The sequence below is a fragment of the Oncorhynchus clarkii genome, chromosome 7 (assembly GCF_045791955.1).
Source record: "Oncorhynchus clarkii lewisi isolate Uvic-CL-2024 chromosome 7, UVic_Ocla_1.0, whole genome shotgun sequence".
In the NCBI taxonomy this organism is placed as follows: domain Eukaryota; kingdom Metazoa; phylum Chordata; class Actinopteri; order Salmoniformes; family Salmonidae; genus Oncorhynchus; species Oncorhynchus clarkii.
Window position 1 is genome coordinate 21,198,585 of NC_092153.1, and position 27,698 is coordinate 21,226,282.

The following is a 27,698-nucleotide window of genomic DNA, read 5'->3' on the forward strand; positions in this document are numbered from 1 at the left end:
AGAGGATAGGAGAGGAGTGGAGAAAAGAAAAGAGAAGAAAAGTTAGGGGTTAATACAGGGCTCGAGTCAAATAGACATTCATATATCAGAGTTGAGTCACCACAGAGACTAAACAATTTCAAGTGTTTTATGATGAGAGGGTGGAGCACAATATGAAAACATCCCATCCATCTACAGAGTGAGACCACTGCCCGGGGCTTCAGTGTAAACCTCAGGTGACTCCTGGAGAAACGAGAGTAGGCACACCCCACCACCTACACAGTTGATGCTTCACAATAAGCTGACATAGGCTGTATCTGGCAGTTGACTTTAATAGTCATGCTAGACTGGGATTCTGGGATTGCACTAAACCACAGCAAAGTGTTCCTAATCAGAGGAAGACTTTGCTTCTCCTCAGCATCCCACTGTGTTTACTGTGGTCTGTAACAGAACCGTGGGGTTGGGATCGTGTGTGTTTGGAGAATGAGGGTTTAACGTCCCCAGTCCCCTTATTCATGGGTATGGAGTTTACCTTACGGAGGGGCATTTCAGTGAATGGTATTATAAGAACCACAGAGACGACCACAAACCACAGTGGACGTACACAATGGATGAGGGAAAGGGACAGCAGTATTTATGTTTTAAATCATCTTAAAACAAGTTCACTGACAACGCAAACAAACAGAAGAAAATTGTACGGCTATAGATGTCATACTGGTTTGATTTGAGCATCCCACACACTACCAGGATTTCCAGAAGGCCACAGGGCAAGGCTCACATTTGGCGGTTATGGATAATGAGAAGATCTACCTCGTACCAGACAATTTAGGCACAGTTCAGGAAGAAGATTGACAACCTGGAGGAAAAAGTCTACGCACATCAAAGCTGGTTTGCATACCACCGTTACCAAAGAAGAACAGCAGTCTCACCTTTGACTGTGAGCCATTGTTGTGGTTGTGTGAGGCGGGGGGCAGAGAGGAGAGACCCAGGACAGACTGGCGACTGGAGAAGGTGGGTGGGGGCTGGATGAGCGGGGGGGTGTGGCCGAACACACTCAGGCCTCTCTGCTGGGACAGGAGCTGCTGGTAGGCCATGGGGTTGATGTGGTGGGGGAATGTAAAGGACGGACTGGAACACAAGACATTAACGCACATGAGAGATGTGTCTCTTATCTCCAACTGTGACACAAAATTCCACTTTCAACCCAGGTAGCCTAGAGGTTAAGTGTCTTGGGCCAGTAACTGAAAGGCTGCTGGTTTGAATCCCTGAGCCAACTAGGTGAAAAATGTATCAATGTTCCCTTGAGTTAAGGCACTTAACCCTAATTGCTCCTGTAATTCAAGGGTCTGCTAAATGACAAAAATCTAACTCACACGTTGCAAACTTTTCACCCGAACCCAATGTTAGTCATGTATAAGACTGTGGCAGCCGTGCAGTTCTGTCAGCCGGTGATTGTCAAGCAAATAACTGTCGGTCTCACGGTAATTGAACATGAATTAACATAAACACTTTTAGCAACTCCTGGCTTCCACACACGGCCTACAAGCCACTGATGCAGATCTTTGGAACATCTACATTTTAAAAAGTCTAATACATCCATGTAATATAGGCCACACTGTCACAATACATCCATTATTTATTTTAGACAGGTCTAAAGAAACATGATATTAAGGAAAAGTAGTCTATTTCAGAAAAACAGAATAGCATACTCCGAGTTGTCCTGATGCTGTGGGCTACACTAGTTCATTCAGCAGACAAGATTTGCTTAGAATTCCATAGCATTTTTTATATTATTTTATAGTATCATGAATACAATTGAACATAGCTGAATAAAATAGAAAGGATAGTTTCTCCAAACAATTTGAGGGAGTGCACAAGTGGCTATTCTGTGTTGAGTTGTTAACAAAGAAACAGGTCCTCCCATATGCTTAATTTAGAGTTACATTAGTTGTGATATAAACGTTGGGCTATATGTTTGGATTTTTAATACATTCTAAGGCTGCATACTGCGACTCTAATGATGATTTGAAAAAACTTGAAAGGCATGAGCTCTGCTTTGTTTTTTTACGCAGGTTGTACACACTTCATCAGTCTCTCATTCACAATTTGACAAGAACTTGATAATGCCTTAAATTTCCTGGCTGCATCACCTTTGTGTGGCCATAATGCCCCCTAACAAATCCATGCATTTTGCGACCCAAGTGGCCGTTGGGCTGAATATAATAATTATAATCCCCTTCACTCGGCTCCTTGCTGAAGCACCTCTCACTCACATGGCTCTCTGTCAAGTAATCAGGTCTTTCTCACAGGCTACAAGTGAAGACAGACACATCGGGGACTCAACTACGCACGTCCTTATCCAATTCCGAGGCGCATATTGAAGATATTGGAAGAACTGTCCACATTTACTTTTCGTCAGCCTAACGAGTACTGAGTAGGCCTAACAAACAGCAAAAGAACTAGCCTATGTCAATCTACTATCCCCCATAGTACAAAAGTTTACATTCTATTCTGTGCGAGAAATAAATATTCCAAACATAGTCTTGGACACTAGCATAAAGAAACTGTTTAATCAATGAGCCTTATGCAACAGATGAGAACGTTTAGCTTAAAAAAGGCAATTTCTTCACATTATAAGCGCAGCAATATGCACATGGCAGTAGGCTATAAGCGCGAATGTTCCATAGGCAGGAAAACACCATTCTCAAAAGTGTCCACAAATGCGATTATGCATGTAATGCTTTTATCATCAAGGTGCATTGTTATGGTGAAAATTATCTTCCCCAAACTTGAAACTATGCCAGTTAGGCTCTACACCCATTGTAAAGCGGATTCATGTGCTTCATTTTATGACGTTATTTGGCCACTTTAGTTGTGATACAATCTTTATCAAAATATATAGGCCTATGGGATAGGCCTTATGGGTCTCCCGGTCGGGACACAGCCTGAGATAAAAACCTGGGTCTGTAATGACGCCTCTAGCACTGCGATGCAGTGCTTTAGACCACTGCGCCGCTCCGGAGGCATGTATAACTTTATATGACTTAAATGGAGTTTATAATCATGTGACCAGTATATCAGTTAACCCTATCCAAGCATCTTATATCAATAGTTTGAGCAATCAGTTATTACTACATATTGACTAGTTACTGGCTAGGGTACCTGATGCCTCCAACAGAGAGGTGTCCGTAGGAGCTGCTGGCTGCAGAGCTGGAGCGTGAGTTGTTGATGTAAGCCACCAGAGAGTTGGGTGAGGTACGGATCATGGTCTGCAGGTCGATGCTGGCATCCGAGAGAGGAGAGATGGACAGGGCTCGCTTTCTGTTCAGCCTGGGGGTCAGTCTGGGACTGGAGAACCGTGACACTGTGGAAAAGAAAAACACACAGACACATACAGACCGTTAGTCTGACAACCTCTGAACTTCTCCTCTCAGCTGGGCATAGTTGCATCTGATTCAAGTATGCAGAGACGTATTGTCGTAGTTTGCATATACTGAATACATACGTACATGTGTGACGCACACAAAATGTATGGTCACATTCGTGTTTATGTATTGTTTCTTAGTATTGGGGAAGAATGCTTTTACTGAATTGTCAGTCCCCCAAGGTTTCGCCATTGCTATGCGTTGATACTACTGTTGGCCAGTAGGGGGCAGTGAGACGTGTTCGCTTCGCACTGGAACTATATGCGATCCTGCACGTGTATGTTCTAATAATCAGAGGTGGAAAAAGTATTAAATTGTCATACTTGAGTAAAAGTAAAGATACCTTAATAGAAAATGACTCAAGTAAAAGTGAAAGTCACCCAGTCAAATACTACTTGATTCAAACTCTAAAAGTATCTGGTTTTAAATGTACTTAATTACAGTGGTGGAAAAAGTACTGAAGTGTCATACTTGAGTAGAAGTAAAAAGTAAATGCTATACATCAAATTCCTTATATTAAGCAAACCAGACGACACGGTTTCCTTACTTTTATTGTTATTTATTTATTTATTTGACAGCCAGTGGCACACTCCACCACTCAGACATCATTTACAAACTAAGCATTTGTGTTTAGTGAGTCTGCCAGATCAGAGGCAGTAGGGATGACCAGGGACGTTCTCTTGATAAGTCCGTGAATTTGATAATTTTCCTGTACTGCTAAGCATTTCAAATTGTAACGAGTACTTTTGGGTGTCAAGGAAAATGTATGGAGTAAAGAGTCCATTATTTTATGTAGGAATGTAGTGAAGTAAAAGTAAAAGTTGCCAAAAATATAAATAGTAATGTAAAGTACAGTTACCCCCCAAAAATGACTTAAGTAGTACTTTAAAGTATTTTTACTTAAGTACTTTACACCACTGCTCATAATTGAGAGAACCTTTGAAAGAGCCACGTTCTCCTGTTTCATAATTTATCCTGTCAGTAAAGTGCAAAAATACACTGAATATCACAATATAGTTATGTAACTTGTCCGTTGAAGTGAATGTAATGATTTTGAACAACATAGTAATTGTATAACTTTGTACTAGATAGAAAACGTATGTCGAGTGTAAAGTGAAATGATGGCAGGGAATTCCTTTGATCTAGAAGAAAACAAATGGTTAACTCCTGAACATTTTTATTTAAAAAAAAAAGACACTCCTGACAATATCCTAAGGATTTAGAGAATTTAATGTTGCAACTGTGATGTTTAATAATTTTGTAATTGTTGTACTGTAAATGTTAGAAAAGCTGCTAGCTTAGAGCTAGCTCCGGTTAGCTTTTGGCTAGTTCCGGTTAGCTGTTTGCTAGCTCCGGTCAGTTGGTTGCTAGCTTCGGTTAGCGCTGTGCTAGCTTGTTCAGTCATTTTTCAATAATTAGCATTAATCTCAGTTGCAATAGTATTGTCTTTCTATTATCCCTTCTTACACTTGGGTGAATGTATTTTGAGCATGGGTTTATAAAGTAACTTCTAATGAGTTATACCATTCAAAAGTGTTCATGCTTTAGAGTCTCCTATGGGGCTATAGTGAGCAACAGTCAACCACATAATTATAACCTAAACAAGTGAATTCCAGTTAAGAGTAAATGTGTGTGGGGTATAAATGTAAGGAATTTTTGGATTGGAATTCGATTGGAATGTAATCATTTTTATGTGTGAATTTATGTATTTTTGACATGTTTATGAAATAATATGTCAGGGATTTATAAGACAAATTATTAAATACACCTTAAAGAAAAGAAAACAACAAATTTAAATGCAATGAAAAGACAGAAAAATACGATTTGTACTTGAGAAAATGTTGAATAAGATAATTGAGAGAACCTTTGAAAGAGAAGCCACGTTCTCCTGTTTCATCATTTATCCTGTGTTACAGGAACGATTATCTGCTCCACCAGTCCCAAAACTGGGACCTGTAACACATGCATTACATACAGTATATATACAGTACCAGTCAAAAGTTTGGACACACCTATTCCTTCAAGGGGTTTTCTTTATTTTTTGTATTTTCTACATTGTATAATGATAGTAAAGACATCAAAACTATGAAATAACACAAATGGAATCATGTAGTAACCAAGAAAGTGTTAAACAAATCAAAATACATTTTAGATTTTAGATTCTTCAAAGTAGTCACCCTTTGCCTTGATGACAGCTTTGTACACTCTTTGCATTCTCTCAATAAGCTTCACCTAGAATATTTTTCCAACCGTCTTGAAGGACTTCCCACATATGCTGAGCACTTGTTGGCTGCTTTTCCTTCACTCTGCGGTCCAACTCATCCCAAACCATCTCTATTGGGTTGAGGTTGGGTGATTGTGGATGCCAGGTCATCTGTTGCAGTACTCCCATCACTCTCCTTCTTGGTCAAATAGCCCTTACACAGCCTGGAGGTGTGTTTGGTCATTGTCCTGTTGAAAAACAAATGATAGTCCCACTAAGGGCAAACCAGATGGGATGGTGTATCGCTGCAGAATGCTGTGGTAGCCATGCTGGTTAAGTGTACCTTGAATTCTAAATAAATCACGACAGTATCACCAGCAAAGGACACCCACACCATCACACATCCTCCTCCATGCTTCACGGTGGGAACTACACATGCGGAAATCAGACCAAAGGACAGATTTCCACTGGTCTATGTCCATTGCTCGTGTTTTTTGGCTCAAGCAAGTCTCTTCTTCTTATTGGTGTCCTTTAGAAGTGGCGCTTGATGGTTTTTGCAACTGCACTTGAAGAAACTTTCAAAGTTCTTGAAATGTTCTATATTGACTGGCCTTCATGTCTTAGAGTAATGATGGACTGTCATTTATCTTTGCTTATTTGAGCTGTTCTTGCCATAATATGGACTTTTACCAAATAGGGCTATCTTCTGTATACCACCTCTACCTTGTCACAACACAACTGATTGGCTCAAACACATTAAGAAGGAAACACCTGTTAATTGAAATGCATTCCATGCACCTCATGAAGCTGGTTGAGAGAATGCCAAGAGTGTGCAAACTGTCATCAAGGCGGCTGCTTTGAAGAACCTCAAATATAAAATATATTTTGATTTGTTTAACACTTTTTTGGTTACTACATGATTCCCACATTATTCCTTATGTGTTATTTCATAGTTTTGATGTCTTCAGCATTATTCTACAATGTAGAACATAGTAAAATAAAGAAAAACCCTGGAATTAGTAGTTGAGTCCAAACTTTTGATTGGTACTGTACACACACACACATATACATATTTATCCCACACCATGCTTGATCTATAATGGCTATCAGTTTAACCTTTTATGCCATGTATGTAGCCTGCTTTCTGCTCCTCCCCCTATCGCTCACTCCAAGCCAATTTAAGAGCCCAGTGGGGAAGGCACCCACTTTACCACTGTGAGATATTACGAATGTTTGCAAATATTTGTGTTTATTTCATACAGGCAGAAATAATTATATCGAGTCAATCTTTTTTTCTCACTATCATTGTGTCATTTCCCCATCCTACCCTGCCCAACTCTGTGCTATTTCTGGAGCTCCAGCGAGAGAGACAGACCTAGAGGAATGCTCCAGCTCAGCCTAGCCTCTAGCCCAGCCTGGGACTGGGTGATGGATGCTAACGCAGCCTCCCTCCGACACCCAAACCCCCTGGGAAAAGAGCAGCACTATCAATAAGTGCTCAAGATTGATTCCCAGCTAATACAGTAAACAATTTGTCTGAGGTGATGGAAACCGAGCCTGGCAGAAGATATTGTTGCAGTAAAATAAACTCATCTCTTATCCGGTGCTGGAATTATAGCAGGGGAAGGAAGTAAAGCAGAGGACGGATACGGGATGGAGATGAAAGATGAAAATAAAAAACCTAAAACAACAATCCTCAAACAACTTTAATGTGCCCTAGTGACACACATTTTCCACGTACACAGTCTAAAATTTCAATAGCACAAAATGCTCCAAACAAACGGCTTCTATTCTGTTTGAAAAGATCTTAGCTCTGTTGTCTTTCAAAATCGATGCATCGTAAATGGCAACCCATTTCCTACATAGTGCACCACTTTTGACCAGGGCCTTATGAAGGGAATAGGGGGCTATTTGGGATGCACCCATAGGCCACGGTGACCTCATTAAGATTCAGTGTAAAGGATAATACATCTAAGCCTAAATAATGTACTTTAATTAAAACAGATAAAAATCTCACTGTGATCGAAATAACATTCTGTACTTCACTTTGGTAAATGAGGCCAATTTAGAGAATTGATTTCAACTGAAATGCATGCAAAGTGTTTTTGATCGCTCTTATGTTCATGGTTTATAATGTGCATTTTGTCACCGTTTATTTGTATACGTCGCTAAGCTACCTGGTCATACTTTGAAAAATGACAAGGTAGGATAATAATTACATAATAACAATCCAATAATTACTTAATGAAAAAGTGCCACTGTGTTTAATTTGCTACTAGCCAGGTACAGCAGTTACTGTAACCAGCTGTTTAAACATATTTTAAGACTAAAAGCCTTAAACTGTATCGGTAATGGCATTTTGTAAAAAAATAAATAATTCAAACACCAAATCACAGGTGAAATTCATAAAGCTGGTTATTATCTAATTTCCTATGATATGTAACCGGTGTGCTTCTGGAGTCCGTTGCTCTAGGGGGGCCAGTGATGTCAGCAGGAGAGCCAGTCAGCCAGTTGTTCAGGGCTCAACAGGTGCTAGACATTAGCAGTGGTGTTAGTGGAGCCAGTCCAGAGCAACAGTGTCATTAGGACCTGTGGGATAATAACCAAAGACACTGCAACCGGACGTCCATAATGGCTCAATAACATGTGTTGCCAACACCAGGCACTGCACCAGCAGCTCTACACAAACAGTGCCTCGGCTGATTAAACTCAGGCTACTGTACCACCACAGAGAATAACATGCTGAGCCATTATTCTTAGCAGAAGCTCTAATGGCTAACTGTCATTTCTACATTTTATCTCCAATACAGTAACACACACGTGCTCAGTTTTAGTGTTTTGGGACTTTCGGAAATGTCCTGGGACATATTGACCAGGGCTGGGGTCAATTCAATTGAAGGCAGTCAGTTCAGGAAGTAAACTTGAATAACAACAATATATTTTTTTAAATGCATCTATTTTCAATGACTTCTCAATAAACAGATGAGTAGAATATATTTATTTTTTAAAGTTGACCATTTACATAAAAATGTAAAAAATCACTTTTAAATTAAAATGGATCCCAGCCCTGAAAGGGACTCCACCACTGTCTCTCAGGGGATATTTCTGCTGTCAAACGTAGTATAAATACATTTCTCACATGAGCTGTTAAAGACATTGAGCACACGATCGGGGGAGGGGGTTCGCGTTGGAGAATACGTGTTGTAATTTAGCGGTAGTTAACTAGTTAATAACTCAGGTTCATCCTAAAAAAAAAGCTGAGGTGAATTTAGCCCTTAGTATTTACATTGCATTACTGGCTCTATAGTTTCAGTGACTGGGACAAGCCATTCAGAAATGGCAGCCTTATTTATCTGTGTTAGCGGCTCACCTCAGGGGAGATGTGTTTATTAATGTGCCACTTCCCCTGATAAATGAGGTAATGGAAAGCCGGGCCTGGCGCTCACCACACCTCTCCTCGTCCCCCCTCCCCTCGCCTCCCTTTTCCCCTGTGATTTATGTCAGCAAGCCAGGCACCAGGCAGCGACCGACCGACTGCTAGGCTGTGTGTGTGGACAACCGACTGCTAAGTTGTTGTGTGTGTGGACGACCGACTGCTAGGTTGTGTGTGTGTGTGTGAAGTGGACCCCTCCTCCTCCAGAGGCTGGGCTGGCCTTGAGTCCTGAGTGGCCATGTCACTAAATAAGGCTGGCTCTCACACTCACAGCCTGCTCTGGCCAGGCCTCCTGGAGAAGCTGTGTGAGCCAAAGTGTCTGTGGTCTTACTTAAACTTTTTTTCTCCTGGTAGTTAAGGTCCATTGTGTCTCTGTGTAGCATATATATTACACTACTAACAAGCCAAATGCATCATACAGTACACAGCATTTGTCTTGGGAGCTGGGCTACAGAGAGGCCTGCTCAGTGTATTTCACTGTTTGGGAATGAAGTTATGACAGTTTTTATACGCACAGCAAGCTGAGGCCTTTGGCTGCGGGCCCCTGGTTGGCCTGAGCAAGCAGAAGCTTGGCCCAGACACAATGCAGCACAACAGCTCATTCAGAACCCCGGGCCTGCTGGATGCTGTACAACTCAGAGACTGGAGGACAATGTTTACTCTCTCACAGTACACCCAGGTAGACCGACTAGCCTCAGAGCAATAATTTAACTTGTACAGGACAGGTAGCAAAACTCACTGTCTGTGTGTCAAATCAAACCCTACCCTTCACCTGGGGCAGGGGCCCGATCTCTCTTCCTCTGAGTGTTTGGAGCGAAGTGTGAGCTGCTTGAGGCGACATCTATGGGGTGAGTTGTGTGTTTTAATCGGCAGAGGAAGCAGTAGTGGTAGTAGCTACCATAGCAACACCGGTAGCAGTGAGCCTCATATGGTGACGGATCAGGGCCGACAGTGTCTCCTATTGCCTTGACGTCTTTCGGGATTCCTGTAAATGTCACGCAGCGATACAGTAAAAGGCAAGTGAATATCAGTGGCTGTCCTAATCTGAACCCATCTGTTATATAAACACAGTCAACTCGTTTGATATCCACGCTTCTGTATCGGGTGGTCTTTGTTGTCGTGTTCCCTCACACCACACTATAGCCTAATGGGTAACGCCACTGCACGGTAACACTATCCCTGTGTATAATAGTCCGTCTCCCCCTTAGACACCACTACCCTTTTAAAGGTGACAGAGGTAGTTGAGGATGAAAGTAGGCATTCATTACATTAAAACATATTTCTGACCCAGGCGCCCTCTGCCTCACCCCTCCTCCCCCTGTCCCCCTCCTCCCCTCTGAATGAGCAACCTCCTCCAGTAAATGTCGTCTCGGTACAATCAGGTCTGTAGTTTATGGAATGTCCTGGCACAGACTTGAGAGAGGGAAAATACTTACTGAAGCTATACTGTGGTTACAGTACCTGAGGGCTTCTGGCCCGCCCTTTGAAGTTGTTTGTAATGAAAAATGTATAAAAGCCTTTTTTTTTAATGTTCTGCTGCCTACAGTTCCATTGATCTGGGGTTTCATCATTCTCCTAAGGTGAGGTCGTTGCAATCTCAGTGTTGCTTTTAAAAGTTAAATACCTTCCAATACAAATGCCACCATATCATAGTCTTAGAGTACACACTGGTACCAACAGAGGAAGGGGCAGGGGACACAAAGAAAATCGTTCCCCTAAAATGAATGTTACAATTCATACCCACACACTTCCAAGGGTGGAAGTCTGGGAACTGGCGAAGTCTGAGAACTCCCCACTGTAAATCACCAGGAATTGAGTGAAAAAATACTCGTAAAAATGTTTCCCCTTTTGTTCCCATGCATTCCAGCCCTTCCCACACAGACAGTATCAACCTGTTGTGTAGATACAACAGATATACGGTAAAGAGGAGTGGGCCTCTGTGGTCCCAGTCTAACTCACCATCCATGGGGGTGATGTAGTCTGGCAGGTGTGCAGCTGCCGCCCCACCCCCCTGCATCAGCAGCTCTCCGTAGGGGTTACGGTGGCTGGCCATCAGGTGGTAGTACTCAGCAGGGCTGGCTCCAGGAGGGGGAGGGGGCAACCCAAACAGACCCCGCTCTTTCAAGTGTTCATGCGCCACTGCAGGGGGAGAGGAAGGAGGAGAATGAGGGAGGGAAGACCGACATTAAAGGAGAGGACGGAGGAGAGGAGGGTGAGAGAGTGAGTGAAGGCAGGAAGGAGGAGACGAGGGAGAGAATGAGTGAGGGGAGGAAGGAGGAGACGTGGGAGAGAATGAGTGAGGGGAGGAAGGAGGAGACAAGGGAGAGAATGAGTGAGGGAAGACAAGAACATTGCAGGGAGAGGAAGGAAGGTTTAGGGGGAATGAATGAGATGAAGAGAGAGAGATAATGAGTGAGGGGGGAGAAAGACATTCCAGATTCCAGCCCCGGTTGGTCTACTTGGTCTCACCACATGCTGCCAGAGCAGTTTGAAAAGGGTTAGGGTTAAGATTGGCGACATCATGGCCCTGTCCTAGGGAGACATTATCTACATCCCAAATTGCACCCACTTCCCTATATGGTGGACTACTTTTGACCTGGGCTCTGATCAAAAGTAGTGCACAATATAGAGCATATAGTGCCATTTGGAATGCAGTCATTGATGCAGGACAAGAGGAACGGGAGGGAATGGGAGGGCTAGGCTGGCTGGGCAGTGAGGTTAGTGATGTGCAGTGAGGCATGTCAGAAGTCCTGCAGATTAAGGAGAGAGAGAGAGAGAGAGAGCGAGAGCGAGAGCGAGAGAGAGAGAGAGAGAGAGAGAGAGAGAGAGAGAGAGAGAGACAGCGAGAGGGAGAGACAGCAAGAGAGAGAGACAGCAAGAGAGAGACAGAGTGAGAGAGAGAAAGGGCCCCACTCAATATTCCTGCATTTCCTCCAACTCAGAAACAAAGTAGTGTTGGGGTTTCTCTCTTTGAACACACACACACACACACACACACACACCCTGAAGGAGAACCCTGAATCCTACAGTGACAATGGTGTTAGTCTGTTAACAACTACACCCAGTAAAGCCCTTTTAAAAGTGTCAGGGGCAATAAGAGTGGGATATGGCCTATAGCTGCTGTTGAATAGCAGCACTCTGTCCCAGAGGCTTCCAAAGTCCATCTGTTTCTCCAGGAATTTAGAAGGAAATATCTGCTCTGTTTATAGTTTGGGTCAGGGTCCAGAGGAGGAAGAGACCAGGACTCCCCTCATTTTCTCTCCCTCTCGCTCCCCTCTCTCCCCCTAATGTGTCACCTCTCCCACTGTAAGTGATCTTTCAGACACAATTAGGCCGTGCTGCGCTAAAAGAAAACAGACATGTGCTTGTACTGACTTCATATAGCAGAACCAGACCTTTATTTTCTCCTTCTCTCTCTCTCTCTCCTGGATCACATAACCACTTAAATGGAGGGAGTCACTTTGGATCAGCACAATGAGGAACATATCTTTTGAAGCAGTCCGATGAAGGCCCGAGCAGAGCTGAGCCGTCCCTGCCGGGCAACTGTTCTTTTTTTTCAATCAAATGAACAGAAAGTCCATAGAAAGAGAATGTGAATGACAAATAGAACACAGCAGACTGGGCCCAAAGGAATCCTGAGGCCTGTCAATGCTAATGTCATGCTAATGGGATGTAGCGCAGAAACGGCAATAAGAAAAGAGCAGCAGAAACTCTGCCTGTTCTACCCCTGTTATACCTCTGTTATATGCGTTGGCCAGCGACTAAGAAGAGATTTTCCTGAAACCATTTCATTTCCATGGGTAGTGTTCTATATTAAATCAGTTTTAATTGAAAACTAAAGGAACAAAATCCAGACTGAAACACGGTTGCCCTATTCTAGAAGATATAACAGTTGTTTTTGAAAAGGCTCACATAGGAACATCAAACGTCAAACTAAATGTCCGCCGTCTCTCAATGAAATCCAAGGCCATCTCTCCTCTCTCGCCAAACCACCTATTTGCGTTCCCTCAACCGAAAATAGCCTCCTTCATTTGCTCCCTCTTTCCCATGGCTTTATCACTGCGAGATCTCCAACCCTGCACTGCTTATTTAACTTTAAAAGCAAGACCACATTACTGTTGACAGACTGTAAAAGGTGATTTATTTCCTATTCTGGCTCCTCGCCTCCACCCGTTATTGTAATTCAGCTCTGAGGTAAAGGGGGAAAGTTGGGGGGAGTTCCATTGGGACTGTTTTGTTTGATCAATTTCCATGGCTTTCCAATAACCCCCTTGTTATATTGAACACGTGGTGAGAAGAGGGAGGTCAGAGCTTCACAAAGAGCAATATGTAGCATATATGACTAATTTATGCAACGATGTAGCACCTTCTCTATGTGTCTAACCTAATCTGAATGCCCAATCAAACATGCTGTTTACTGACAATCACAACAGCAAATCCCCTCTCCACACTGAAAACAATTGCGTAACTCTTCAGAAGTGAGAATCCTTCAATTCTCCACCAAGCTTTCAGTAATAGATCAATGACACAATTCCTTCTGTTGGGATCCACATTGTAAGGTGATGCTCATGGCAGTGAATGACCTTGGGTGTTGCACAATCTAGGCATGCAGTTGAACTCACAGTCTGCAGGGCTGAGTCCGCGGGCCGCAGAGATCATGGACAGGGTTGGGCTGCTGTGAATGGAGCGGAGGTAGTGCTCCATGTGAGGGTTGAAGTAGGGGTGAGCGGGGCTGAAGGGGGACTCCCCCGTTCCGGCTGCGTGGGGGGACAGACGGATCAGAGAGATGTCTGACATGACCGGGCTGCCACCTAGTCCAGGACTGGAGAGGAGAGGAGAGGAGAGGGTGCGTTATTATCTTAGTTCACGTACACTGTGGTTCATGGCGTATTTAGACGGAAACTATTGAACAGGTTCCTGTGATTTTCTTTAAGTTACAATGGAAATACAAACAGTTACAAATGAAAGTAAAACAACGGGACTCTCTGCTGTATCTCACCTGACCTAAGTCCTTACATGACATAGCCTAAGGCCTAACCATTTCCCCATCTGATACTACAGAGCGGTGCAGACCGTGCTGCGCGATGCAGTCAGAGCACTCGTTCACACACACACACACCTGAGACTTTTGTATAAGTGTATCAGCCAGCCAGGTCTAAGCCTGAATAATGAATCTAAGGTGAATCTGATACGCTCTGTCTCCTTGCTCTGTGTCTATAGACTGGAATGAGAATGAGATCACGTCTAATATCATGGCCTGCATCCCAGATGGCACCCTATCCCCTAGTGCACTATAGGGCCCTGGTCAAAAGTAGTGCACTGTATAGTGATTAGGGTGCCATTTGGGACGCAGGTCATTCCACATCCTATCAGGGCTTTGATCTGGAAATACGTTGCAACAGAGGTTTCCTGTGAGATGGGGTCATGGAGCAGACTGTGTGTGTGTGTGTGTGTAACGCAACCATGCAATGTAATGATATTACAGCCCTACGGCATTACCTGATGTCGCACTAATTTACCCTAAGTTACCTCATCCACAGACAAATATACTGTAACATCAGGCAGGCAGGCAGACAGATAGACAGATAGACAAAAGGTTCAACCCTCAACATTAAAAGACGTTGGTCTGGCTCTGGCACTGTAGCTGGTTTCAGCATTTCACCTGTCCTTGTTCCTTTAATCCCAGACAGGGATGATATTGAAGATAGTCACACTGTGTCTGATATGAGTTCTAACCTGACCCGGAGAGGAGAAAGTGAGGAACTCATGGCATGTCAATGCGAGGTGTGTCTCCTGCCTGGTTGCTGCTAGCTGTACAGATAGATCCTCTGACAGGCTGAAGATCCGAGGATACAGTAGCACACACCAGGTAGTCTCTTCCTACAGCCACTGTATGTCTGAACCTCTGGGGTTGGAACCATGAGTCTGGAAAGCCAGACTACTCACTATGCAGGAGATACCAGACTCATTTTCCTTCAGCACACCAGAAACTAGTACATACAAATATCGATATACCCAGACGGAAGACTTAAAGCAGGTTGAGTTTCTAGAGTTTCTCTAGTTACCCTATGAGAAATGAGTGTACAGTTTAGTGTCTGAAGCTGGAATCTTCGTCTGTTTGTACTCCTTCTGAGACGCTTTTTGAATACAGACCCATATTGACCTCAATCTCTCAGTTATCCCCAGTACTGTCTGTCTCTAGGGGCCGGTTGGTCTGTGCTTGACCCAAAGTGAGTCCACTCCGTTTCCAGTAAATGCCCCCCAGACGAGCAAGGCTTGTCTCAAAGCCAACTTTCTGCCATGGGACTTAGCTAACGGATGACCATAAAGGGCTCTGTCGTTGGCCTGAGAAGAAACAGATATTCCATACACAGAAAGCCTTTAGATTACTGAGCAACTTAAAACTTTAACTTGATATTATGGACTGGAACCTGGCTGCAAAATGCGCTTATCTGCCTATAGCTCAGTCAGTCGCTCTAGCCACAGACCTTTTCATGTCCCTGAGTCTACCTGTACCATGGGAAGGAGTCTACTAGGTCCAGAGAGCCAAAAGGAATCACCAAAGTATGTGGACACCCCTTCAAATTGATGGATTCTGTCACGCCTGCTCCCGCTCCCCTGCTCTGGTGCTCAAAGGTGCCAGGCTGCCCATCATTACTGTCACGATCGTTATAAGGAGTGGACCAAGATGCAGCGTGGTATGTTTCCATCCTTTATTATTGAATAGAAAACTTAAAGAACAAAACAACACGAACAACCGAAACGTGCCGCTAATAATATGCTCAACAGGCAACTATACATAGACAAGATCCCACAAAGCACAATGGGAAAATGGCTACCTAAATATGATCCCCAATCAGAGACAACGATAAACAGCTGCCTCTGATTGGGAACCCTATCAGGCCAACATAGATACACAATTCCCCTAGATAACCCACCCTAAATCACACCCCGACCCAACCAACATAGAGAATAAACAGCTCTCTATGGTCAGAACGTGACAATTACGCACACCTGTCACCATCGTTACGCGCATCAGCACTTCTTTGGACTCCATCACATCTTTGATTGCCTCCCCTATATCTGTCACTTCCTCAGTTTCTTCCCCGTGTCTGCATTAATGTTGTTTTGTTTCCCTTGGCCAGACGCTGTCTGTATTTTGTTTCATGTACGTTATTAAATATTCACTCCCTGTACTTGCTTCTCGTCTCCCAGCATCTGTCCTCACAGATTCGGCTATTACAGCCATACCCGTTGCTGACAGGTGTATACAATCAAGCACAGAGCCATGCAATCTCCATAGACAAACATTGGCAATAGAATGGCCTTACTGAAGAGCTCAGTGACTTTCAACGTGGCACCGTCAGAGGATGCCACCTTTCCAACAAGTCAGTTGGTCAAATTTCTGCCCTACTAGATCTGCCCTGGTCAAATGTAAGTGCTGTTATTGTGAAGTGGGGCAACAACGGCTCAGCCGCGAAGTGGTAGGCCACACAAGCTCACAGAACGGGACTGCCGAGTGCTGAAGGGCGTAGGGCGTAACAATCGTCTGTCCTCGGTTGTAACACTCACTACCGAGTCCCAAACTGCCTCTGGAAGCAACGTCAACACAAGAACTGTTTGTTGGGAGCTTCATGAAATGGATTTCCATGGCCGAGCAGCCACACGCAAGCCTAAGCTCACCAAGCGCAATGCCAAGCATTGGCTTTAGTGATGTAAAGATTGCTGCCATTGGATTTTGGAGCAGAGGAGACGCATTCTCTGGAGTGATGAATCACACTTCACCATCTGGCAGTCCGACAGACGAATCTGGGTTTGGTGGATGCCAGGAGAACCTGCACCAATGCATAGTGCCAGCTGTAAAGTTTGGTGGAGGATAAATAATGGTTGGGGGTTTTTCATTGTTCATTGTTCATTGCCCTTTAGTTCAAGCGAACGGAAATCTAAACGCTACAGCATACAATGACATTCCAGATGATTCTGTGCTTCCAACTTTGTGGAAACAGTTTGGGGAAGGACTTTTCCTGTTTCAGCATAACATTGCCCCCGTGCACAAAGCAAGGTCCATACAGAAAAGGTTTGTCGAGATCGGTGTGGAAGAAATTGACTGCCCTGCACAGAATCTTGACCTCAACTCCATCGAACACCTTTGGGATGAATTGGAAGGCCGACCCAAAATCAGTGCACTAATGCTCGTGGCTGAATGGAAGCAAGTCCCCGCAGCAATGTTCCAACATCGAGTGGAAATCCTTCCCAGAAGAGTGGAGGCTGTTATAGCAGCAAGGGGGGGACCAACTCCATATTAATGCCCATGATTTTGGAATGAGATGTTCGACGAGCAGGTGTCCACATACTTTTGGTCATGTAGTCTATGTAACATTGTGACTCGAGAGAGAGAAGCCAACGGTCGTATTCTATTGCAGCAATACAGTGTGATTGCGTCACGAGTAAAGCAAGACCTATTGTTGGATCTGAAGGAGATAACGATCTGATTGATAGTTAAAATGTCTCAACGTCATTAACCCTCGCACCACCATAACTATTAACACGTCATCTGCATGAACTGACAAGACCTTGTCATAGAATACCACGGGGTTGCCGGGGTTACAGTAAGCTATTTGCATAGGACCTGAGGTGTTCGTATATCATAACAATAGCAAGCACCTACATCAGGCATCAGTCCCGTCACAAGATCATAGACCTGAATAGATTTAACTGACTTTTAAATATGAATCACATAAATATTGATTTCTTTAGCCAGCAGTCATGCAAAAAAACGAGAAATGCTTAACTTAAACAAAACCCTCGTCCACAAAGAAGAGTAGGCCTTTACTTAAAATGATACGATGTAGAGAGAGCAGCACCCTAAATAAGTAATACAATATTCAAATGTTAAAGGCCCTCCCGTGGAATGGTTTCATCATTACTCTGCGGAGGCCTGGGCTTCAGATGCGACGGGAGCTTCAAACATACAATGCCAGGCTGTGGAGCGTATCTGGGCCTGGCGCCCGGTGGGTGTGAGATCAGGGAGGTTGTGGGGTTCTCAGTCGCCCTGCAGAGCAGGAGGCTCCTCCAGTCCTACTCTGGCTGTTAGGACTAGACCAACGAGTTGCTAGCCTAGCCTATACAGTTGTATACTTGTTCTAATTAGTCCACTTAGTGTTCTGTCTGAAACACTTTGGGTAATTGAACAGTGCGTGTTATCCCCCGGCTGTTCAGTTGACGGGGGTTTTATATAGGCTGTCTGGATTTAAAAGTGTGCTCAATATGAGATATCATGTGTATAATGAGGTGTGGATAATAATGTGTGTGTGTATGCGTTGTGTGTGTGTGTGTGTGTGTGGTGCATGTATGGCTGGTGTGTGTGTTTGTGTGTGCCTGTCTGTGTGTGTCATCACCCTGCGCTGGGCCTCTGCGGTGAGCGACACTAGAGATGAATTACAATGTGACGGTGTCTCCTCTGTAGCTACCTCAGTGCTGGAGATGTGATTTAGATAAATCACATCGTCCACTGCAGGGCTGGAATGAACTACTGCTGTAGATTTATATGGGCCTGGACTGCAACATGATATGGATGATTTGGGCTTAAACTTAGCATGCAATACTTTCAGCAGTTCCACATATGCAGAAAGAGGGGGGGAATTACTTACAACAAACAGTTGTTTTGTGGGGTTTGAAACAATGGAATGTTAACATATCACTATTTCTGTGGACACAACAATCCTTTGTTGACTCGGGTCAGCACGGTATTGCTCCCAGTGGCGGTCAGTGCCGTTTATGTTGAGGGAGGACAATTTATATATATTATTTTTACAACATAGGTGCGCACAGGTCAAGAGAGCTTATCTACGGTGTAATCATTAGTCCAACAGATGCAAACGAGAGTTTCTATTGGACAAATTCAGTTGTTTTTTTTTGCTTCCGTTTAAAAAACTTTTTCCAACAGAATCGGTGTAATGAGTACACCCCTGATTACGCGTAAACACAGTTCACTTTCATAGCATCCAAGGTGTATTCCTTGGATGCTATGCTTTCAGTACTAGATTCATTCTGTGATCCTTTGATTGGGTGGACAGCATGTCAGTTCATTCTGCAAGAGCTCTGAAAGGCTTCCTCTGGAAGTTGTCATAATTAGTGTCTATGGAAGGGGGTGTATTGAAGTCAATGTACCCAGAGAAGGAAGGAAGCAAGCTCTCCTCCGGCTACACCATGGTGCTATCCTGCAGATTGCTGTTGAGGTTACTGTAGACCATCATTGCAAAACAGAGTGTTTTAAATCAACTATTTGTTGACATGGGAATATATTTTGCATAGTTGTATCTAAAAAGTAAATTTTTAAATGTTTTAAAAATGTTATTTGTATTAAATTCACTGAGGAGGATGGTCCTCCCTTTCTTCCTCTGAGGGAGCCTCCACGGACTTCTACCTACTAGGAAAGCTGGCCAACCTGTAGCATTATTTGCCGATTGATAAAACATCTACTAATTGTTGTGTTTAAAACTAGAGCTGACAGGTAAAACTGTTGAAACAGCACTGCCGTAATAACATTAGAAATAGTCTTGCTTGCCTGACTCATAGCGATCCACTGTGGGAAGAAACTACATGATTCACCCTTTTTTTAAATGTACCTTCTGGGCTGACAACACTTTACCAATCAACCAAACAAGTAATCTCTGCAGAGTTGTTCCTGGTAGCTCTAAACAAACAGATGGAATGGGAATGAGACAGCGATTATAGAGTCGTTAGAACTGAAGTCACAGAGCAACAGAGTCAGAAGCTACAGTGTTAGGATATTAATGGGAGTGTTGCACTCACTGGCAGCCTCTGTCAATGACTTGATCTGATCTTATAGCCCTGGGCAGTTTAGTAGACGCAATCCGCCTCATAGATAATAATGGGCAGACTGAGACACTGTTCTTTTTTCACCCCCTAGTCTGGGATACTCAGGATGGGAACAACAACATCTAAAGAAACTGAACCACAACTTGTGCACTTTGTTTTAATGATCATATTGATAAAGGTAAAAACAAACAAAAAAAAGATTCTCTCTGGGAATAATGCTAAAGTGTTAAAATGATATCATATTCTCTCTGGATTGTCATTCGTTGGAAAGTAGCTGTAGCTGAGCTTATATCTTACAATAGGTCTTCGGGTGAAAAACTACTCCTAAAATGTTTTGGGAGGTTTCTAGAACAGCCATGATTTGTCATAGTGTCATGAATGCCGGGACAGCTTGTGTCAACGCACACACTCCATGCGGGTGGTTTATATCATAGCTTCAGTCCAAGCTCCTGCATAGCTACCCGGCACAGCAAAGGAGGTTAGTATCCCCATCCCTACTGTTCTCTGTCTCTAGCTGAACCACTGCTTTGAGCCCAGGACTGCTCCTGTCCTCTCATTTGACAGTGATTAAAAATCTCTCCTCCATACAGTAGAAAAACCCCAGAAGAAGAGACTCTTCCCACTTCCTCCCACTGCCGCCGCTTCCTCCCCACTTTATGACAGCTGTGACAAAATAACCAGCCCTCTCATTATGTTATATGCAAACAATGATAAAGGGGACTGTATGGAGATGTCATGTTCGACAATCAAGCAGGGGACCTCTGACACGCAGCCACCAGCGTATAATAAAGTGGGCCTGACTGCCGCGTCTCCTCGACAAATGACACCACACTTAATTTGCTGTGCAATGTTCCTGTAATTAGAGTGAATTTGGCACAGGCACGGGGAAAGACAGCTAGATCAAGGTCTTGATGAATTAGGGGTCCACTGTCAAGATCAAATCACATTAATCAAGGTGGCCGTGTGTAGAGACAGATTTTCTTCCCCCTCTACTTCCCTGGTGCTGTGATAAATAGCCCTGCTGAAGCCAGGCAAACAGTATGTATCACCATCAAATCTACTGAATTGAAATGGAAATTAAGCCGAACACTATTTCCAGAATTCTATTGACTTTTTTGTGTTTTACTACTATCGTTGTGAAGATAAAGATAACGTCTTTACTATAGCAAAGTCAAAAAATGTTCTGGTTCAATTTCACTTGTTAAAGAACTGAGATGTTGCTACCAAACCAATTATGGCGACTACTAAGCAAGCTAAATATCCAACAGACAGCACAATAACCTGAAAGTTGAATGAATGTACATGTAAGCATCATAGAACCAATTACGATACTGTATTGGAGACCTCTGTACTTGTACTGTGTGGGAGAGTAATGATGTTGTTTTCTTGGGACCAAACAGATTAGGTCCACTATAACACAGTAAGGAACATGGAGGACTGTTGTAGGTAGAGGGGGAAAGGTTGTGTGTGTGTGTGTGTGTGTGTGTGTGTGTGTGTGTGTGTGTGTGTGTGTGTGTGTGTGTGTGTGTGTGTGTGTGTGTGTGTGTGTGTGTGTGTGTGTGTGTGTGTGTGTGTGTGTCTGTCTGTGTGTCTGTCTGTGTGTCTGTGTGTCAAGTCATTTGTGATGGATCCAGCCCTGTACAGCTAACTAATGGAAAGAGGATGTGTATTGGCTGGCCACAGGCTTGTAGGTTGATACCTGGCAAAAAAGCAACGCTGTCCCCCATAATCATCAACTGTTATAGGAAATGAGAGATGTAAGGAATAATGTTAACATTCTGTATGAAATGACATTGGATAGTAATTTGTAAAGATAATAATATTTCACCTGTGATATTAAATCTGGCCAACACTTTTGCTCTCATCCTTTAAAGGGAAGGTTGCCCTTTAAATACTATGCAGTGTTGGCTAAAACAAGGCCATCTAATAGCTAATTTCTATATATTAGTGTAAACAGCTTGTGTATACAGCAGAGACCAGCCTGAAGAAGACTTACCCATGCATGGCATGTAGGGTGTGTGGTTCATAGAGGTATCTTCCCTCATGGTGACGCATGTCAATCGGGATGGGCGTGTGGAACGTCGGGAAGACGTGGTGAGGGGCTGCAGAACAGAGAAGAAAAGGGCGAGACGGAGAGAAAAATTGTTCAGACTCAAAAATAAGAGCTGGGCTTTTCAAAAGCTTCGTTTCAAAGGCAAAACGGGGCTACAATAAAGCAACATGAATTTCAGTGCAAGCTGAGCAGTTTCGCCTAAAATATTGGCACTATCACACAAGAGGAGTGGAATAAATAAATAATCAAAGTCATCCTAAGAAATCCTACATCTTGAACATAAAAGACCTCCAACTGGGCTTTTGACAAAGACCTGCAGCTAGTCAGTCTTTGAACTAAGAGGGATGATGGAGTGCATCAAGGAGAACTGGAGTCCCGACGCAAACTGGGCCTGACAGCATTGGGAAGAGGCTTCTTCTTCTAGCCCCCTGCAACAACACTACCCATCCAAACAGTAACAGCACCTCTGACGTCTGAGCAGGCGGTAGACAGTAGACACCGTAGACAGCAGTGACTGGGTAGTATAGTGTACCCAGCTACTCACTCAGTCACACTCTAGTCTAAAGCATGCTTGTGAACATGACAGAATCAAATTCCCGAAATGCCACAGTATTATTTAGCTGTGAGACAAATTATTATTCAGGGTTATACAGGATTACAGCTCAGAGTCAGAGCCCAATGAAACACACATGAAATAAATTGTTGTTTAATTTACTTAAGATATATTAGTACATTTACAAAAGATGTCTTAGTAAATGCTTAGTAATCGAAGCTGCTTTCTCAGCAAGGCTGTTGGAAGAGACCTCATTTTTGTTTAAGACACACAGATCATTTTAAGATACTTTTCAAAGTCACGTTAGTGTATTAGGGTTAGCATGAAACGGCTTTAAAAACAGCTTTACAGTCTCTTAACCAAAACCAGACCCAGGGACACAGGAATTGTATTATTTATGTCCGGAAACACAAGAGAGCACAGCTGGCCACGCACGGAAAATGGAAAAAAGCAAGGGAAAAAAATGAGGTTTTATGAGGGTCAGGTCATTTTTTTTATAAAACATTGGTGTTAGGCATTTCAAGACAAATTTGAGGGCCCCCAAGCAGACAGTCAAGGAGCAGGCCGGTCTCCAACCGGGAACTCCCCCCTGCTAAGGCACCGGTCAGTCTTGGATCCAAACCAACAGGAGGCATCCCTCCACATGCGGCATCCCACAGCAGCTGGTCCTAATTTATGTTTTACAAGAAACTCCCTGGCTGAGATTGTTTCTCCATCCAGAACCTGTTGAAGTGAACGCTATGCTGCGTCCACTGTAACAGCATTGCCGTGTTTCACAGCAGAGATTTCTAAAGCAACCCTGGATGACTCTGGCCTGAGGGTGATCAAATGGAATTCAGTGAGGAGGTTAGAAGCTAAAGTCCCCCCACTATCTCTCTCCTGACCACACCTCTTTAATGGAGAGAGTGCTGGGCAGGCAGGTCACTCCTGAGGAGCTGAACAAGTTCTTTGTATAGAGAGGGCAGAGTTTGTATAAGCTAAGGACACAGAGGTCAGAGGACAATGTGGGCGGAGAGGAGCCGGGCCAATCCTCTTATACTAGCATTCACAGAGGAGACCTCTGGTAATCTGGGCTGAAATAGGAGCTGTTCTGTCCACCCACCACCACAGAGTGGTTTCTGTAGTGGCCACCACTGTTGGCCTGTTTGAAGGGCTTAGTTGTAGTGGAGCTTTCCATTCTGGGAAGACTTGGAGCTCTTTCTAAACATCCCTGTATGAAAGCCAGTCGAGAGGGGACCTGCTTTACATCACAAACAGCAGTGAAGTACCTCGGACAAAACAAACAATGAGAAGTCAAACCACTAGGCAGCACTAGTAAGGTCACGGGATATGTGTCATGAAGACCGTTGCCTTGTTTGCAAATACAGAAGTTATAGAGTTGCACATTTCACTTGGCAGGTCATGGATACTGGGCAGCGTCCCATCGAGTCAGAAGAGACTGTTTATAACGTGCTGAAAGGACAGGGCCGTTGGAAGACTGGTTCTATTTTAGCGTTGTTAGAGGGATCAGACTAGGAAGCAGGAGAGGAGTGGTGAGAAGCGCGAGGAGGCAGGAAGCGGGGGGCTATTTCTGGCTCACAACCATCCATCACCGACAGGGCTGTATACAATGAGGAGAAGAAGAGGAGAAGAATGGTGCATCATTCATAAACAGTCCCAGCTTCGTTATTTAGTTCCCCCTCCTTTCAGTAACGTCCCACACCATGGAAAGAGAACACTCCGATTGCCAGACTGAGATCCAACCTCATCAAGACGCCACTTCACACCATTAAATCAGCTGACATGGTCACAGCTAATACACAGTCTTATATACACGCCGTCAAACAGCCACTCGTTTTCAGTTGTTCTTTTCAGAGCTCGACAACATGTTTTTCCCCCTTTCTGTTTGAGATGAACTAGGACCTTGTTTAAAGGTGCAGATCTAAATGGGCCTTTGGAGTAATTCCCCATTCAGCTGGTACCTACACCCTTCACTGAGGTGTAATCCCAGCCACCCCCTGTAAAGTGTTCCAGTGGGGTAATATGAATGTTGGCAGGCGAGCACTCTGACAGCCGCGGCATATTTAATGACTTGTATTTTAATTATGTCCCTCATTCACCAGGTACACAATCTTCCTTGGCTTTTCTCCACAGACTCCTTTTTTTTATCACTGGGCTCAGTCGTAAAGATAATAAACTTCTGGTTTAAGGTAATTACTTAAATCAGGACAAACCTGTGTGTTAAGCAGTGCTATTAGGCGGTGTGGTGATTAATCAGACCTGTAGCGATGGTGTGATGCTGCTGGGTGATTACATCCACTGTGTAATCAGTCTCTGGGAGACCCTTGCAGTCGTTAAGTACCTAAATTACACAAACAGCATGCTAACACCACGCCGCTTGTATCGGGCCGTGGCGGAGGACAGAGGCCCATCAGGATGTTTGTTAATGCCAGCCAGGTAGCCACTAGCACAACGCAGCACAGTGATGCATGGATGTTATTGGTAGGTGGCTCAGGACCCAGCTGGCAAATTCTGATAACTTCCCCCTTCTCTCCCTGTCCCGCAGCTCATGGTGGGGTACCGTAAATATTACACTGAAGGTAACAATTCAAATTGACCAATAACAGGAAGGACATGGTGGAGCTTTTGGTGTAATTCCTTATAATCACATTTGTATTTTCAAAGCTTTAAAATTGAGAGGCTACTGAGAGCTATTCCGAAAGCCAATCTGAAAATCTTAAGCCGCTTGTTCCCCTGTCATCTCCCAGAGTGCCGTGCAGCATGAGGCCCTGTGTGTAACAGCAGTTGGCATGGGGTTTTGTAGTTAGAACCCCAGGCAGATTGTACTGGAGGTATTTCCTGTCTGAGTGAGGCTAATTTCCCCCCATCATTCTGCTAGTAAGACAGAAAAGCTTTTAATTTCACTGCTGAGGTCTCTCCTCCCAGGATATCCATTAATCCCAGTGAGCCTATTACGCCATCCAGATCTGGGATCAGTTTGGACCTGAAACAAGAGGGATTTATTTTTGCCTGTATAACAGAAAAGCAATAGGACTGTCAACACCTGATGTAAGTATACGCTGACTTAAAGACAGACACAGAACGGATTCCACTTCGTATAATTGTGGGAATGTCCCTAAGTGGATGGATCTCTGTGTGAAATAGCATGAAGAGTTGGAACGTTTAAAAAATAAAAGAGTTTTCCACCATCAAATGTGTTAGTGCTCCAGGCCAGGCCAGTTCAGACAATGCAATGTACAGTCCGGTCCCATTAGAACCCAGTGTTTATGCATGTGGAAGGGTGTGTGTTCTGTGTGTGTATGTGTGGAAGGGTGTGTATGTGACTATGAGAAAGTGAGAGGGCCTGCTGCGGTGCTCCACCAGATGTAAAAACAAATGTTATCACCCAAAGACTAATAGATGTGAGGGCCTAAGCACCGGGACATTCCAACACTGTTTCCCCCATGGGGGGGATTGGGCCCAGTCAGTGAATCAGGTGAACGCATGCAGCCTCCTGAACTCTCCAGAGCGCTCGCCTTTTGTTCTCCCCCGCTGCGTGTGAACAATGGACCTGTCTGGGTGATGGAATAAACCCTGCTCAGGGTTGGTCAATCCCCCCCACTGGTACACTGAGCTGACTGGCTCAGGACGCCCATGCTGCCTCTTCAGCCTGCCTCGGGGTTCTCTCAGGGCTACGCTACAGACAACGTCCCCCCCCGAGTGGTGAAGCCTTTTTGTTGACATGTGAGAAATGTAATAGCAGGTATCCATCCGTAAGGGATGGAATTAGTGGCTAACACTGTATGCACGCTTGTGGAATTAAAATAGCAGCTTGCAGTCTTTTTCATTGTCACAGTAAAGTCACTTTTCCGGAATAGGTCAGTGAGTGTTGAGTGTGGTCACACCATGGTGTGGTGTTGGGAGCCTGTTTGCTCCGTCATGTTTAGGTGACCTAGTTCTGGCTACTCTTTGTCTCCTTGTCCCACCTCGACCCCTCAACCCCTCGCTCCCCTATTATCCCCTCCCATAATTCACCCCCAACCATTATTAATGGTGCATTAACTTGGCCGGCACATTGAATGAGCCTGTTTGGTTTGCACCCACTCAACCACCCTATGCAGTCACACAAAGAGGGCTATTATTCTGGTGTCAAAACATCACTATGGTGGAAAACGCCTGTCCCACACACAGGGGAGAAAGACACACAGATCCCGGTCAGATAGATCCACTGCTACAGACTACGGAGAAGACCGCCAGTGATCTGCTGAGGGGATGGGACTTAGTTACAGCAGCAACGCTCCTCTGTTTTCCATGTTGTGTTTAAAACAGCTGTGGAGCATTATTGTTGTGCCTGCCTGCCTGCCTGTCTGCTGGAGTTTTGAATGTCAGGTGTACTTTGTTTTATGAGGTTTAGATAAATTAAACAGAACCCCGGGCATGTTTCCATGACGAACACTTCAGAGGCGGAATATGACTCAGGCATGAGTCACTCACACAACAGCTTTAAAAGGCCCCCGCTGTGGTAGAACGCCACTAGAAGCCCAAGCCCTGCAGTACAAAACATTACTGAACACTACAGTAACTATGCGCTGTGGCTGTAGGACTGAATCGTGTTTTCAATTGAAAAGCAATGACTTAATATGATCAATCAGTCAAGTTACCATCCTTATTCTAGAACACAATCACATTTCTTAAGCCATATGTTTTTTCACCAGAGCTTGCATTTTTGTTGCTAGTCTCTAAAACTAAATAAAGCTCAGTCACCAGAGAGAGGAAAGGTAAAAACAAACATTGGCCATCTTGAGACAAAGCATATACCCTCAAATAACCACTCCTCTTAAATCACAATACTCTGTGGCATTGTGCAGACCTGCTGGAGTGGGGCCATTTCCTGTGTCGTGGGGACGGGCCTGTCCATCATGTTGTCAGACTACAAAGTGAGAGGAATGGCCTTGGAATGCTGACTCACACAGGTTCTGTCCCTACACTGTGCTCTGTGGGGCCCCGGCCGGGTCCCAGAGGCCCCTAGTGTGCATGGCAGGTACAGATAACGATCTGTGGCCCTGACCCCTCTGACTCTCTGCTCACCCTATAACGCAACTCCCGCTGGTACCCCCAGGGCGGGGCTCGTGATGCCCAAAGACTTTTAATACGATTCAGAGATCAGCTGGCTGCCCCTCCTAGATCTCCGCTCGGTGCTGTCCTCTGCTCTCCTCTCCTCTCAGCAGAAG

At 44.2% G+C, this 27,698-nt stretch overlaps 1 protein-coding gene across 1 annotated transcript in view; it reads right to left on the minus strand.

Moving 5' to 3' along the window:
- The window catches only part of LOC139414157 (zinc finger protein GLI2-like), a 71,485-nt gene that overhangs the window by 15,691 nt on the left and 28,096 nt on the right, over window positions 1–27,698 (minus strand). Inside the window, exons 3-7 of the mRNA XM_071162039.1 lie at window positions 21,879–21,984; window positions 13,663–13,862; window positions 11,000–11,179; window positions 3,142–3,343; window positions 909–1,107 (exon numbers count right to left, since the gene is read on the minus strand). Of these exons, the coding sequence (XP_071018140.1) occupies window positions 909–1,107; window positions 3,142–3,343; window positions 11,000–11,179; window positions 13,663–13,862; window positions 21,879–21,984 (887 nt within the window). The remainder of the gene's footprint in view (window positions 1–908; window positions 1,108–3,141; window positions 3,344–10,999; window positions 11,180–13,662; window positions 13,863–21,878; window positions 21,985–27,698) is intronic.